This window comes from Berghia stephanieae, chromosome 7 (genome assembly GCF_034508935.2).
Source record: "Berghia stephanieae isolate SIO BIC M18660-M18661 chromosome 7, UCSD_Bste_1.3, whole genome shotgun sequence".
In the NCBI taxonomy this organism is placed as follows: domain Eukaryota; kingdom Metazoa; phylum Mollusca; class Gastropoda; order Nudibranchia; family Aeolidiidae; genus Berghia; species Berghia stephanieae.
In genome coordinates, this window is record NC_088366.1 from 56,390,956 (window position 1) to 56,407,587 (window position 16,632).

Consider the following 16,632-nt stretch of genomic DNA (forward strand, 5'->3'; position numbering starts at 1 on the left):
GAACTTAATTTGCTGCACTTTAATTGAAAACAAGCTTTATTTTGCAATAACTTCTGGCCTAATATTAATCTACCTCATCCGCCATCATGATTGCCTGTTGTTGTCAAATTATTTAGATACAAACATCTGTTTTCCTGAGACGGTTGTGGGGAATTTATTGCTCGACGTTACAAGATATACTACTTTTTGATTTTGTTCGGCATTCATCAGCGCTGCCGGTGCATAAAGGTATTGTTCAAAATAATTAATTGTGGTTTGCCTGTGACTGTGCACCCTACATTTGATTTATAAATATAAACTTATATTATCTAACTCTAAACTTCGATTTCTATACCTACAACTACAAATCTGAAAAAAAAAACACCCTCAAAACTCTAAAATGCCATTATTAATTATTCTACTCTCTTGGGTTATGGACGAGCTGCACACATTTTCAGGTCTGATTATCGAACACAATTATTATGGACTTGATTTAATTGTCCTGTGCCTGTATTGCTTTTGTCACGTTTGAGAGTATTTTCACAATTAGACCAGCCATAACTTATAACAGTTTCAAAGTGACTAGATGACTAGATATCGCTCTAATAGAGCGACACCTAATGCAAAACTAGATATCGCTCCAGCATTTTGTTAATCGCAAAAATAGAGTCACTAAACTATTAAACTATGAAAAGGAAAGCATCTATTTATATACATGTAGTAGATAGTAGTTTTTATTTTTTTTTTTTTTTTGGTGCTAATATACAATTTACATAATTACAAAACATAAACAGTTGTGGCATAATTCACATTAATTCATATTTTTAAAAAAATTATTCTAAATAGACATGATGATGCATTTTATGTATACTTGTTATATCGATAGGAAATCTTTTGATAAATATTACTGCTTAATGATCTCAAACACTTTTGTTTCTTTTACCATCAACCCTACTTATTAGAACAGGAAACTCATATTTTAAAATCAATTTTCACTTACTCTAAATTTTGCCTTAGGAATAACGCACGAACATGACTTATATAAACATGAAACTTATTTTAAAACCTTTAGAATGATACCCTAGAAAGAGGAGCTACGACTAGAAGGGACAACTCGCCGTTCCCGTGGCACACACCACACTTGCCTAGTGATTTGTTAGCGCGTGTTAGCAACACGCTCCTTGGCTGGCTGCCGGTTTCGCCTGGCTAGACTAGAGGGGGAGGCAGGGGAGGGGAGGTCTAATTAAACTGGGCACGTGTGTGTGTACCCTTTGTTTAGTTATTATTTTTATTGGACCATGTGTTGTAGACACCCATCAGTGACTCTTTGTTGAAATTTAGTCTTTTTCATTTTAGTATTGTGTGGAGATCTGTTCCCACATGTTATAGACAACCATCAGTGACACTTGAGATTTTTTTTTTTTTTTTATTTATCCGAACCAGCGACCACCTGAGCTCTAGCCCTTCGGTCTTGTGCCATGACGTAGAAGTTAGACGTCTTTTGTAGTTGTTCCAGGTGACTATAAAGTGTGTTACTGATGCTTGGATTTGGTGGGAGGAATGTGCATCTCAGATCTTCAAGAGGTTGACATTCAAGCAAGTGGTGTGTTACTGTTTCATTGGGGTGTTGACATAAGGGGCAGGAGGGGGATGTGTCTTTTGTAATTTTGCTTAAATGGTTGTTGAGCGGTATGTGTTGTGTTCTTAGTTGAAAGATGATGCTTTGCTGGTGTCTTCTGAGCTTATTTAGGCAATCAGTCTTTACAGGAGTGGTCATATGGGAAAACATACATCTACCCGTGGTGCTCATTGCCCAACTGTTCATCCATTCTTCTCTCTTATTTGTTTTGATTATTTGTTTCGCTGTGTCTAAGGATACTGGAAATGATGGTTGTAAAAGTGTTGATCCGAGTCTGGCTAGTCTGTCTGCATTGTCATTTCCTGGTATATTTGAATGTCCCGGTATCCACTGGAGAGATAAGTCTACTCTGTGTGTTGTAAGGAATTCATCTAGTTGAGATCTTAAACTATTGAACGTTGAGGAGAGTTTATCTAAATCGAGAGCTTGGAGAACCGATTTGGAGTCTGTGAAGATGACAGTGTTTTGAAGTTTTGAAGGGTTTAGCTGGAAAACAGAAGAGAGGTGTCGCAGTGAGGCTTCTATTGCAACTGCCTCTGCCTCGTAGTTTGAACAGGAGCTTCCGCAAGAATTGTGGATTTTATCACAGGTTTTATCTGGGTATTCTACTACAAACCCATACCCAGCATTTTTAGTTCCTTTGTGGGCAGATCCATCTGTGTAAACATGTATCCAGTTGTCTGGGTATTCTTGTATTGTCTTCATTGCTAATGTTTGTATATCTGATTTGTTTCTATTTCTTGTTGTTTCTTCTACGAGGTTAGTCTTTATTTTTGGAAGTTTTAGTTCGGCGTGTGGAGGTTTTTGACTGATTAAAATAGATTTTTCTCTGTTTTCTGGGAGTCTGTGTCTTTCATTCAAGTTGTTAGCAATGTGTAGCAGGGATTTTTGTTTTAATCTTGTTCTTGGTTTCCATTTCTCTGCCAGAATTCTGTTTGGATGGTTTTCCTCTTTTCGTTTGTATCTTTCAACCATTTCAAGCACTGCTGATTCTCTGCGAAGTCCAAGTGGTTCCACATTAGTATGTATTTCACATGCTGCTGTGGGTGTCGATCTCAGGGCACCGGAGATGAAGCGAAGGGCTTGGTTTTGTACTCTGTCCAAGGTTTTGTGTGTGTTTTTACTACCTACATTTTGGAGGGCTAAATTGTAGTCCATGACGGAACGCACATAGCCTAAATAGAGTTGTCGAAGCGAGTTTTTGTCTGCTCCCCAATTAGTACTGGCTAGTCGTTTTAGTAACTGGAGTCTCCTTGTGGCTTTGATTTTTACATTCTGAGTGTGTTTGTTCAGAGATAGTTGTCTGTCTAACTGTATGCCCAAATATGTGGGGTTTTCTTCTTTCGCGAGTCGATGGCCTTGGATGGAGAGTGTTATTTCTTTCTTGGAAACAGGATGGCTCTTAGTAAATATAGAGTAGACTGTTTTATTGCAATTTACTTTTAATTTCCATTTATCACAGAAGGTGTTTAAGCTTTCTAAATCTTCATTTATTCTATTGGAGGCTATTGGTAGGTGCTTTGTAGTATACCACATAACTAAATCGTCAGCATATAGGGCCTTTTCTGTCTGTAATACTTCTGGTAGATCATTTATAAAAATAAGAAAGAGAGTACAGCTGAGGCAGGATCCTTGTGGGAGACCTTCCTCTAATACTTCTCTGTTTGACAGTCCGTTATTAATTTTTGTTTTGATTGTTCTGTTACTGAGAAATTGTTTAATCCAGAAGTAGAGATTTCCATCAATTCCGTAGTCCATCATTTTTGATAACAACCCTTTCCTCCATACTTTGTCATAGGCCTGTTGGAGATCAACAAAAACCGCGACTGTATGTTTTCCATCTTGAAAGCCATCAATTATTTTTTGACTTAATCTAAACAATTGATCTTCTGTTCTTTGCCCTATCCTAAAGCCTGCCTGATATTTATTTAGTAGGCCACATGTCTCCAGCCACCAGTATAATCGGTTATTTACCATTCTCTCAGCGATCTTTCCAACACATGAGGTGAGAGATATTGGTCGGTAACTTTTCGTTTTGTCGGGTGGTTTATCTTTCTTTAAGATTGGAATTATAATAGCATTTTTCCATCCCCTTGGTACTATTCCTGTCTCCCATGTTAGATTTATAAGTTTGAGAAGCATCTGTTTACCTCTCACGCTAAGATGCAGGAGCATTTCATTGTGTATCTTATCTGGTCCAGGGGATTTCCTTAACTTGAGTTTTTTCATAGCTCTGTGAAGTTCTGACATGGTAAAGCCCTCTTTGAACAGATATGAGATAGCTTTTGGGGCCTTTTCTTGATGTTTAAGGTCTTTAATCAATTTTTTGTCCTTTTCACTTCTTTTTGATGCCTTGTTTACTGAAGCAAAATGTTTGTTGAAGATCATGGCTTTTTTTTGGTCATCTACGATTGTTCCTTCTGTAGTTTTCATGGGCTTTGGGTTGGTTTTTGGGGTTTCATTGTTAAGATTATTAAGTAAGGCCCATGCTTTTTTCCCATTTTGATTGAGGTCAATATTAGCGCATGTGTCTGCCCATTTCTTTCTTTTAGCGTTGTTAATAGTTCTTTTGACAATTGCCGATGCTTTATTGTACTCAATCTTGTTTTTAATGGTTTTGTTTTCCTCTAAGTTTTTCCTTGTTTCCTTTCTTGCATTTACTGCTTTTTCAATTTCTTTGCTCCAGAAGGGTTTGTAGTTCTGTCGACTACCTCTTGGAATTCCTGCTTTTGCAGCTGCAAGAATGGCTTTGGTGAGGGCTTCGTTTAAATGTTCTACACTTGATGTATCTGTAATTTTTGGAAGCTGGTCATCTAATGTTGCTGTGAAAACATCCCAGTTTGCTTTCTTGAAATTCCATTTGGATTTCTGCTCAAATGTTTTCTTCTGTGTTTGAACTGTTATTTGTGTTAAAATTGGTTTATGGTCACTGCCTATTTCATCCAGGACTTTAATGTGACAAGAATTCAGAAGGTCAGAGGAGATGATGGTTAGATCGGGATGACTCAGGGACATATGAGCTCTGTGAAGAAGGGTCGGGACTGAGTCTGCATTTTGTAAAATGGTGAGGTTGGTTGTATTGCAAAGCTTTTCTAGTTCTTTTCCTGTGTTGTTTAGATTTTTGTATCCCCATAGTGGAGAGTGGCCATTGAAGTCACCAGCAATTATTGTGTTGTTGTATTGGGAACTGTTTAGATCTGTTAGGTTTATAATACACCGTGGAGGGTTGTAAATGTTGTAAATGGTAAATTTCTTATTTAGGTGCCATAAGGTGACTTTCTGTACATCAGTTGAGTTCTGTGATGGTTTAGAAGTAACATCTCCCGTGATGTCATTTCTTATATAAGTAATAACACCACGGCAGTCGTCACATTTGCAGGTATAGTATGTATATCCAGCAATATATGGATCGCTATTTTTATACAGGGTTTCCTGAAGTAAAGCAATGTGAACTTCCTTTTCATTTAATAATTTCTTCAGCTCTGTCTTTTTATTCCTGATTCCACAAATGTTAATTTGTAAAATATTCAAATGTTTGTGGAATTTCTTTGTCCCAGTAGCTGACTTTTCGCGCAGATCAGCCTGGGTACTCACTGTCTGGCGCTGACCTTTTTCGAGGCGACGTCCGAGCTCGTATGCTTTCCTTTTGTTTGTCATGGCATGCTGGGGAGTCTCTGGTCTGTCTTCCCACCCTAACCTGTATTCCTTGTCAGCTGCATAACATCAGGAGTTGAACTGCAGATGCATGTTCCTCATATAATTAATTTTTATAGGGTTTAGTCAAGTAGCCTTCATTTTGTCTTTCCCGCAGTCTCTTTCATGATTGACGGTCGCCCATTCCCCGCCACCTACTGTTTCCTGGCTTGCAGTTATCTATTTCAGTTATTCTTTCTGCTTAAAGGGCCATATTTCATAAACAGAGGATCGTCACGTCCTGGGTCATTTGTGTCGATGAGAGATTCTGTGGGCCTAAAACAAAGGGATACCAGCCCTTTCCCCTAAAAATCTCAATTTTTTAAGAAGGATACATGATTACAATCAATCACAGATAGTCATACAGAAGACATGGGCCACAGGTCGACCAAAGAGGGAGTATAGAAGTGTTAAAGTTACAGCACTAGGAAACAAGTATGAGCTATAGGGGTAGATTAAGAAAAGTAAGGACATACAGAGGACACCACACTACAGAATGAGTGTGAGGTGGGTGGGTGAGGAGCAGAGCGTGTACCACTCATCGGTGGGTTCTGTCTCCTGCACCTTAAGAGGAAGGGGTCCCACCTACTCCCTAGCCCGGTTATACCGCCGGGGACTCGGTCGCGCCCATAACAAACTCAGTAGAAACGGGGAACACCACGGGAAGGTGCTGTTATGGACACAATAATGCATGAGAGGCCATATGCAATAATCTCTGTCAGACAGGATTACGCGGCAATCAATGCACCTGGAAATGAGAGGTGTTGGGTTCGAAATGCACATCAATTTCCTTTCAGCAAGCGGGACGTCCGGCCCAGACCTTGCAGCTCCCCGACACTTGAGATTTCTATCTATAGTAGGCTAGTACTAATAAGATCTGAGATATTTTAGAGATTGAGTTGAACATGGAAGACGCTGAGTTGTACATTTTGTTAATTTTGTGTGCCCCCCCCCCCCCCTTGTTTCTCTCTTTTTTCTCTCTCTCTCTCTCTCTCTCTCTCTCTCTCTCTCTCTATCTATCTATCTATCTATCTATCTATCTATCTATCTATCAATCTATCTATCTGCCTCTATCCCTCTTCCCCCCGCGGGTGGTTGGATGGGAGCATCACCCTTGAATCATATACCTATGATGTTCGCATGGGTGTACGATCCGATAGTGATGTCGTTTCTTCTTCTCTTTACTAGCCTGTCCTGCTTCTTTGGTTTGTGATTGTATTTTTGACAGGGGATATTTTTTTTCCTGTAAATCCTCTGCCTGTTTGTTCTTGGTTATTTATAATTTAGCTTATGATATCTTTAGGTTATGATTTTGATTGACATTTGTACTATTTTTGTTAGATTGCTTGTTTTTTTGTTTCAGCGGTCTCTCATATAACCTCAATTGTGTTGGAAGAGACCTAAAGCAACAAACAAACAAACAAAAAAAACCTCTTCCCCCCCCCCTCTCTCTCTCTCTCTCGCTATATTATATCTACCTATCTACCTACCAATATATCTATCTATCCCCAACCCACCCAACCCCAAAATGAATTTAAAAATCACAGATTATTATAATAATGATAGATCTTTATTGTCCATCAATATGGCAATTTGTCATTTAGTTACACTTGTTATGACGTTATATAATAACGATAACATTGAACAGATATTTCACTCCTACTTATTCTCTCTCTCTCTCTCTCTCTCTCTCTCTCTCTCTCTCTCTCTCTCTCTCTCTCTCTCTTTCACACACACACACACATACAATTGAGGAATGTGAGTACATTTAGTTAATTTTGTGTGCTCCCCCCCCCCTATTTCTCTCTCTCTCTCTCTCTATCTATCTATCTATCTATCTATCTATCTATCTATCTATCTATCTCTATCCCTCTACCCCCCCTCCTCTCACTCCCATTCTCGCTATATTATTTATATATATATATATCTACCTACCTATCTGTCTATCTATCCCCGACCCACCCAACCCCAAAATAAATGTTAAAATCACAGATTATATTAATAATAATAATAATAATAATAATAATAATAATAATAATAATAATAATAATAATAATAATAATAATAATAATAATAATAATAATAATAATAATAATAATAATAATAATAATAATAACAATAATAATAGTAATAATAATAATAGATCTTTATTGTCCATAAATATGGCAATTTGTCATTTAGTTACACTTGTTATAACTATATATACTTATATTATGATAACGATAACATCGAACAGATATTTCACTCCTACTTATTCTCTCTCTCTCTCTCTCTCTCTCTCTCTCTCTCTCTCTCTCACACACACACACACACATACACATACACACACACACAAACACTAAATGTAAACATAGAAACATACACATAAACATACACATCCATAAACAGAAATGCAGGCGACAGCCGTATCTAGGGCAAACACTAAGCGAGGCACACGCACTTCGCGAGTCAGCGTGCGAGGGCTGTGACCATTGGCTCAAAGAAGGAGTGTCCCTTCTAGTAGCGTAAGCTCTCCTCTTTCTAGGATGATACCCAACACTTGTCATGTATTTTTATTAAATGAAGAATTTATTGAAGATCAGACTGGTTCACTAAACTGCAAAACCCAAACCCTTTCAATTGCCAAAAGGGGCATATCAGTGTAGCACAAACATCAGAAATTTTGTCTTGGAATTTACTTTTAAAATGTCATAGTCAGATTCAAACATACATTCGCACATATACTCGGCCATACTTTACATTACATTTTCATGCACATACAACGCACTTACCAAAAATAAAAAGAATTGGCTCAATAAATTTTAGACTTATACTAACAAAACCAAAAAAAAGTCTAGCAGCAAAAATAGGGAATTAAGCAGTGAAGGTTTGTCACAACATCTACCCCCCCCCCCCCAAAAAAAAACAAAAAAAAAAAACAAATACAAAAACAAAACAAACTTGAGCATTTATATAGTAGTGCAATATCCTTTTAATTTGCTCAAAGCACTTGACAAGGGGTCCTTAGCCAACAGCAATCCTTAAACATTTAGGATGAGACAACGCCTGCTAGTTGATAGTACAATCTTTTTTCTTTTTTTTGACAGAGACACTTATTTTTCACCTGACCATGTTGAGTGAAAATGAGTAAAGAGCATTTTCCAAGGGCTCAAGTAAGGGTGGCACTTGACCTTCCGATCTGAATGTCATACAAAAAGACCACAAAGCCGCATAAAGACAAAACAGGTCCAAGTTAGTTGTACTTGAACATTGTTTTCTATCTTGGTCCTCGGGACTTTGGTTTTTTAGAAATCCAGATCTTGAAGGTAGTAAACAATTTTGTGCAGTCCATTTCGCTTTGCCAGGGTCTCAATAGCCTATAGTTGTTTTGTTGGAGGCTTTTCTTTTTGTCTTTCTGGGGTTTAGTGTAAATGTTAAAAATAATAGGATAAAAATTCATTGTATGCAAATAAGTCGATTACACTTTTACTCTGCCCCACATTGATAATAAAGAAGAAAATTGAAATGCACAACTGACTTATGGGTAAAAGTGAATATTCATTATCAATGCTGTTTTCAAAATAAAGGCTAAACTTTCTTGCTCCATCTTGGTAAATCCCGTTGTGATGTGAATTTTACCTTGTGCAGATATGTGGTCTGGTGGTATGACACTCACCATTGGATCGGAAGGTCATGGGTTCGAGTCTGGGCAGTGGATAGTTGAGTCCTTGGAAAAGGCTCTTTACTCACATTCTCTCACTGTACTCAGGTTTAAAATGAGTACCTGGCCGTTAACAGTTCTGTCTCTGTCCGAAAAATTGGAATATCATCTAACAGGTGTCGTGTCTCGTCCTACATGTTAAGTGTTGATGTGGCCAGGGGTTGCTGTTGGCGAGGGATCCCTTGTAAAGTGCTTTGAGTTTAGTGGATATTGCGCTATGTAAGAGCTCAATTTTTATTTGTTTTGTTTTCTTTTGTTTTTTTTTTTGTTTTTTTAATTATAATATTATATTGAGGTGACCCTGATTTTTAAAATTGGATTGGAATGAATATGTAGTTTCTATCACTGAAAAAAAAATAAGAAGTGTCATTCTCATCATTTTCTAACTTTAAACTCTTTTTATCTCTTTATCTGATGCTCTTGACATAATACAAGTTAAGCTGGTATTGGGGACGCTGCTTTATTGGGACAGCTGCTTTATTGGGATAATTCCTTGGGAACAATTTTTTTTGCTATATAAACAGTCATACACTTTCCAATTCCCAGCCGATTAATTGGGATGGCCCGCCACTTGATGGGGCCAAAATTTGACAATGACTATCCCTATCATTGTCTTCTATCATTTAAAACGATGGTTCATTCAATGAAAATTAGCCTAACAGGATGGGTGTGGTCGCACAGTTCATCACAGAGGTGTGAACAATAGAATTTACCTGTATCCCCTGTTAGTGTCTTCACATCAGCCAATCAGGTGTGTGGTCGAACTGTTTGTCATCACGGAGATGTGAAGAATAGAATCTATCTGTTTCCCTTGTCAGTGCCATCATCACGTGCATGGACATGGGTAATTGGTCACAGTGCTAGGTTTGCAGGTAAACTGACCAGTGGTGCGATGGGTAATGAGTGATGGCTTTGTTCAAGGCTGTCACCACCAAATGGCTTGTTTGTTCAATGAGACGAATGGGTAGACAACGTATTCTTAATCCATTGCTTACATAATATATGACCGATATGTGTCATATTCTTGAATTGTTTTGTGCAATTAGATTTGTCTCTCATTGTTAGAGGCAGATAGATTAAGGGTGTTGTTTGTTTTTTCTTTAAGACATGGAATGTCACTGTCCGATAAACACTGTTGCAATAAGTGTCAGGCTAACTGATTACGACAAGTTGGATTGCCAGTCACGAGTCTAGATAAATTTAGAGTGCGACTATGGTAGAGATGAAACGTTTCTCAAATGTCATGGCCTCCGCTTAATTGGGACGATTTGTTGGGTACCGAGCTGTCCCAATAAACCAGCTTGGACCGTACCAGTTTGATCTAATGAATCATAAATGCACATTATTGATTATAGATAAGATAATAATGATGAGTCATAAATTAAAAGTGATGATAGAAAACATTTCAAAATAGAAACGTTGATAGTGATTGAAATGTTGCTGATAAGAGTCAAATGACTGATGGACAGGTCAAGTAGGATGTTGTTAGAATCTAATAAAAATCGCAAAGAATTCTTCACTCAACCACGTAAAAACTAGAAATTTTCTGTAATTTGCATAAAATGCATCGTTTTTTTTATAATTTGAAATAATGAGAAATATGTTGTTATCTGAATTATTTCTATTTGCTTTGGTATCAGTTGATGCAGCAAATCTTCAAGCAGGTTAGATATTTAAAAAAAAAAAAAAACAAAAAAAACGAGCATTTATCCTGCGCAATATCCACTTAACCTGCTCAAGGTGGTTTTCAAGGTGTTCGCAGCCAACAGCAACGTATCGGGCCTATATCAGACCTATCATTATAAGCAATTTTGTTTATAAGGAAATGATTAACTCATGATAATGACTCAATTGAAAAGTTTATTTTTAAGCTGTAACCTTCACATGTTTAGATTACCCATTATTTTGGATATATTGGAATGGAGTAATTGTTTTGTAGATTCAATTGCATTTTCACAAACTTAAAAATAAAAAGCTTGAGCATTTGTACAGCGCAATATCCACTAAACGTGCTCAAAGTGCTTTACAAAAGTTCCCTGACTGACCGCAACACTTAATGTGTAGGACGAAACATGATGCCTGTTGGGCGATATTACAAATTTTTTTGTACATAGAAAACACTATTAACGGCCAGGTACTCATTTTAACTTGAGTACAGTGAGAGAATGTCAGTAAAGAACCTTTTCCACGAACTCAACTATGTAGCACTCAGGGGACTTGAACCCTGGACATTCCAATCCAAAGTTGAGTGTCAAACCACATAGCCGCATACAGTTGTGTATATATCTTGCTTTTTAAATTCTTTCAGAAGTTCGAAATGGCCGGCTACCAGTTCCAAACATCCTTAGATTTCAAAGGGACACAGCTGGATTTGCTGGTAAGTTTATCATCTTCTCTTTTTATTGTTTTATCATCTGTATAATTGGATCATTCTTGGACCGTTGTTCATGAGGTCGTTTTTTTTTGTTGTGTTTTTTTTTACAGAAATTGATCACTATATGCACCTACCCCTTACCACTAACCTAGCTTTTTATCAACATAATAGCAATTATGAATGATATCAAATTAATAATGATATACTGCCTACTTGTAATACATCTAAATGTGATGGTATGGCTGTATAAAAGTGTTTTATTACAGATATACAACTATGATTGGTAAAAAAAAAAATTGATGCTTTTGTCTTTCTGTATATGATATAATTATTATTGCTTACCTTTCTTTAGATTTAGATATATATTTGGTCTTGTTCTGTCTTAATTATGTCCAAAGGAAAACTTACTGATACTAAGTTATATTGTTAACTTTGCTATGCAAGTACCCGATTGAAATGAAAAATTATAAGAATGAAATAAAATTGTAATTCATAAACATAGATTTTAGAAGAGTGACCAATCATTTCAGTTTCTGCAATAATTATTGAACAAATGACAGCCCCGTAGTGATTTTAACATCTCACCTAGGGTAATATATACTAATGAAGTAGAGAAAATTTAAATTCCAAGCACCTTAACGTAACGATATTTAGTCAGTCAAGCAAGAGACAAGCCTAATTCTTTTTTACTTTGTTACAGATGGAAATAAGAAAATGCTTTGGACCTAATAATAAAAGGCATACAGGTAAGTGTAAGATAAAACAAAGAAAAAGACTTGAATTTGTTCTATGAAAATTATGTTGTTATCAGGCCTCTAAATCTTCCGACAATTGTTGGATTTCCAACAGGACGAATTTGCTCGATATATTCTGTTAAGTGCTGATATTTAAGCAATTAAAAGTAAAAATAAAAATCATAACGTCAAAAAACAGGACCAAACAAAATAGAAAAAAAAAAGTTATATTTCGTGCCTCGAAAAAAAAAGTTTTTATTCCTTTTCGACCGCCGACTTAAAAAACCAAACCAAATGAAGATTTTTATTTATCGCGTCAAAAACAAAACAAAACTAGACTATCTAGTCAGCTAGGTATACTATCATTGCATCTACATGCTCCGCTAGACGTGGATGTATTCACTGCCTGCTTAATGTGCCACAGATGAGAGAGAGTGTCGCAGTCGTCGAACACACACATAGTCAACTAACACACACAGCGTGTGTCAGACCATACCTTTTCTCTCTATTTTGCTACCGACACACACGCATCTCTCCGGCTGTCTCTTTTCCTTCCAATGGTTTCTTCATTTTAGTCTAAAAGTTGACCGGAAAAAAATAATGCAAAATAAATATTTTTCTTCGAACAGTGATTGACTGCTCTCAGTGGAAGTTTTCTTTCCTCACAACCGTGATTGTTTAAATTTTTCTCTTTTTCCTCCTTCACACACGACCGCACCTCCTCCTCCTCCTCCTCCTCCTCCTCCTCTTCCTCCTCCTCCTCCTCTTTATTTTCTTCTTCTTCTTCTTCTTCTTCTTCTTCTTCTTCTTCTTCTTCTTCTTCTTCTTCTTCTTCTTCTTCTTCTTCTTCTTCTTCTTCTTCTTCTTCTTCTTCTTTTATAAGAATTAATCCAAATAAACGAAAGACTCAGCTTAAAAATTTAACACAAACAAACAGGAGTGAAGATAAAGCAGCTTCTCGTGTCAAGTACTAGACACACATCCTTCAAAAAGGTAGGAATTGTTTTCCTTTCATTTTACAATTAACTCAGACCTGGGCCCAGAAATGTGTGTACTCTCTCAAATAAATGGGATTTTCTTTTTGGTACCATAAAACAAGTACCTGCTTATTTTGTATTATAAATGAGTTGAGGAAAGTCGCAGGATTTAACTAGTTAATTGACGTATAATATCTGCGTTGTGTTTATTAATTAATCCATATTATTGTCCTGTTGGTCTATTTTCATGTGTTCAAAAATTCCGACAATTTTTTCACCCAATCATTTACAGGCCTGTTTTATATTTTATAAATCTTGATTCAAAACATTTTCTTTCAAAACCCTAAAAAAAATTTGGTTGAAATTCCATCAGGTATGTGCATAAGCAATCCATGTACTGCTCATGAATATGCATCACATTCAAGTAGTGTCACTTATGTCTAAAAGAAAACTAAGTATCGCATTGAAGTAATGCCACTTATGTCTAAAGGATGTCATCATCAACCCTTTACAAATCTCATTAATCAGAAAAAAACAACAAATATATAGAAATTGATAAACAATTGTTCTCACACAGTGAACAGAAAAAGAAAAAAAAAAACGATTAACTATTCTCACATATGAACATCTCTACTGGGATCCGTTCACTATAATAAATATAAATAAAAGTTATAAAACTATTATCAGCACACATACTCACTCTTGACACATGCAAACACACACACACACACACATACACGCAAGCGCTTGAGCTTGAGTTTTCATGCAGAGTAAAGTCCACTTAACATTCTCAATATGCTTTACAAGGGGTCCTTAGCTAACAGCAAAATTTAACCTGTAGGAAGAGACATGATGCCTGTTAGGCAAGTTTTATTTTTTTTCCGGACAGAGACAACGTTGTTAATGGCCAAGTACTCATTTTTAAACCTATGATGAGAGAATTTGAGTAAAGAGCCTTTTCCAAACAAAGACTCAATCATACACCGTTCAGATGCGGGACTCGAACTCAGGACCTTCCAATCCGAAGGCGAGTGTCAATCCACAAGACCAAATAGCCACACACTCAGACTTTAACAACATACAGTAACTATAAAGGGGCCCCATTCACTTTCAGTAACCTTTCAAACCATCATGCTGGGAGGGAATACATAGAAACAAATTATGTCTGTCTTACATTTATCATGTGAAATCTTTACTACTCTAGTTTAGATAAGAAGAAAATTAGCTTTAACATAGCAAATCCCCTCAATGAGCTCAAAACACACTGCAGTAGATCCCTAGCTAACAGTAGCACTGGACGTGTTGGGCGAGATTTCACCCATGTAAATGTAAGGCAATTTTTATAACTCTTTTCATTAAAGACAATAATCATGCTTGCCAGATATTCATTTTAATTCAGTGCACACCCAGAAATTTTGAGTAAAGTAAAGAACCCTTTTACAAGAATTTAACTTTTCATCGCCCACAGATTTGAAACTTTAACGCTCAGGTTGCAAGCTGACTGTTGTTAATATCCATAAAGCTGCTTATCATGGTTAAGCATTGTACTGAACCACTTAGATGTCGGATTATGTTTTTTGTTGTTTTTTTTTTTTCCCCTTCGATTTAGAGCCATTGGGCCCATGTAGCCGGTGTTTATCCTGGTTTCTATAGCGTGAAGCAGACAATAGCAATTGCTTGCTACCCTTTGAACGGGACGCTAGTCTATTACAAAGTACTTTCCACCAGTTCTAACAGACTCAGCTACCCAATCACAGCTGGATGGACAGAGGGGGGTCAGAAAAAAATCTTGACATCAACCAGGATCGATCTCCGTCCCTTAGCATATGAATCGAGTGCTCTGCCAACTGAGCTATCGGGACCACAGTGTGAATGTATAGAAATGGGTAAATATTAATATAAATGTGTACTTAACATTTTTCTGTATTAGCAGAACTGTAAAACTTTGGAACAGTATAAAGCATGAAACGAAAAATGCTGTTTCTGTGGAAAGATTCAAAATAATACTTGAAAAAGAAATAATCAATTATGATCATGAATAATTTTAAATACAAAAAGTTTTCAAAGGTCAATTAGCCTAAATAACCCTTTACATTATTTATGATATGATATTAACATTTGCATGGTATTTAACATCTCCACTTCTTTCCCCCCCCCCCCCCCCCCCCCCTATTATTTCGCTTATGTCCTTAGCTCCAGAATCAGTCTGCAAACAATTCCTTCAGAACCAAAGAGCACAGCTTAAGTTTCTTGAGGATAAAAGGAATATTCATATGATACAAAAAGGCAAAGTAATCTACAGACTAGTTCAGAAAGAAGAAGTCACTTTGTCCTTCTTGAAAGAAATGTAAGTTGTTTTTTTTCTGTGCTTGCTGATTGAAACTTTGCCCTCCTCCAACTTCTAACACATATAAAAACAGTCTCTGCCCGAGAACCATCAAGGAATGGAACACTCTCCCACCAGAAATCCTAGATATTATCAACAACAAATTTGATCAATATTTATTTTTCAACCGAATGACACAGTAAGAGAGAAAGTCACCACATGCTTTTAGAAGCTATGGACTTTGAAAAGTAATAAACAAATATTTTTATAACAGCTTTAAAAAAGAATGAAATATCAAGCACAGAATGTTTCAGGCTCAAAACCCTTCTTCAGCCAACAACAAAAAAACAATAAAATCATAAATACATTACTAAAAAATCAGATCGACCAAACGTACATCCTATCTGTTGGAAGAAATATCTTAGAATGTAAACAAAAAGACCCATGACTAGATAACTTCTTCAACAGAGAGGACGTATGAAATATTTAGTGGTCGATCTGGTTTTTTTAGTAATGTATTTATGTTTTGTTGTTGGCTGAAGAAGGGTTTTGAGCCTGAAACGTTGCTTGTTTGGTATTTTGTTCATTTTTGAAGCTGTTTTATTCATTTTTGATAATTGTCTTTGTACAAAATTTGCAGTGATGAGTATTTTACCTATTGCAGATAAAGACAGTGAACTCGAATCTCTTTACTGCTGTACTCTAAAAAGACACATATTTGAAATATTTGCTGCAGAAAACTCGTCCATCAAATATCGATCAATTAAAATGACCCTATCTTGGCTTCACAAGTCCAAGGTTTGAGAGTTTTTGAAGTGGCAAGTGGTTAAAGCATTGCACTATGACTTAGAAGGTCTCGTGTTGGAGCCTCAGTTCAGGCACTTTCGTTTTTTTTGGGGTTTTTTTTCCCTTAGGGAAGATTATTAACCTTCAATTCGCTCACTGTGGACTTGGGTGATTCCTGTTGACATCTGATGTTCGATGGATTATTTATATTTCTTCATGGAATACCTAGGTGATGACATCTAAAGATGCCATGCAGAAAGGCGTATTTCTCTTCTTTGTTTTGTTTGTTGTTGTATTCTCAGATCAGATGCATACTTTTTCTTCGGCTCTTAAAATGTTTTAAATATCCCAGCATTTCTCATATTCTGGCTTTGAAATATCCTTTTGTGAATTTTCGATAAGTGAGCTTCTAAAATGAATGAAC

The 16,632-nt window shown here is 36.5% G+C and overlaps 1 protein-coding gene across 4 annotated transcripts in view; it reads left to right on the top strand.

The window, feature by feature from the left end:
• The window catches only part of LOC144977540 (uncharacterized), a 47,189-nt gene continuing 30,557 nt past the window's right edge, over positions 1-16,632 (top strand). Inside the window, exons 1-5 of one of the 4 annotated variants that reach the window (XM_078922863.1) lie at positions 67-228; positions 8,398-8,542; positions 11,320-11,388; positions 12,086-12,131; positions 15,290-15,443. In XM_078922863.1, coding sequence (XP_078778989.1) covers positions 11,329-11,388; positions 12,086-12,131; positions 15,290-15,443 — 260 coding nt within the window. In that variant the 5' untranslated portion in view covers positions 67-228; positions 8,398-8,542; positions 11,320-11,328. Of the gene's footprint in view, positions 229-8,397; positions 8,543-11,319; positions 11,389-12,085; positions 12,132-15,289; positions 15,444-16,632 lie in introns of all 4 variants that reach the window. The other 3 variants (XM_078922862.1, XM_078922861.1, XM_078922864.1) reach the window with 3 other exon arrangements.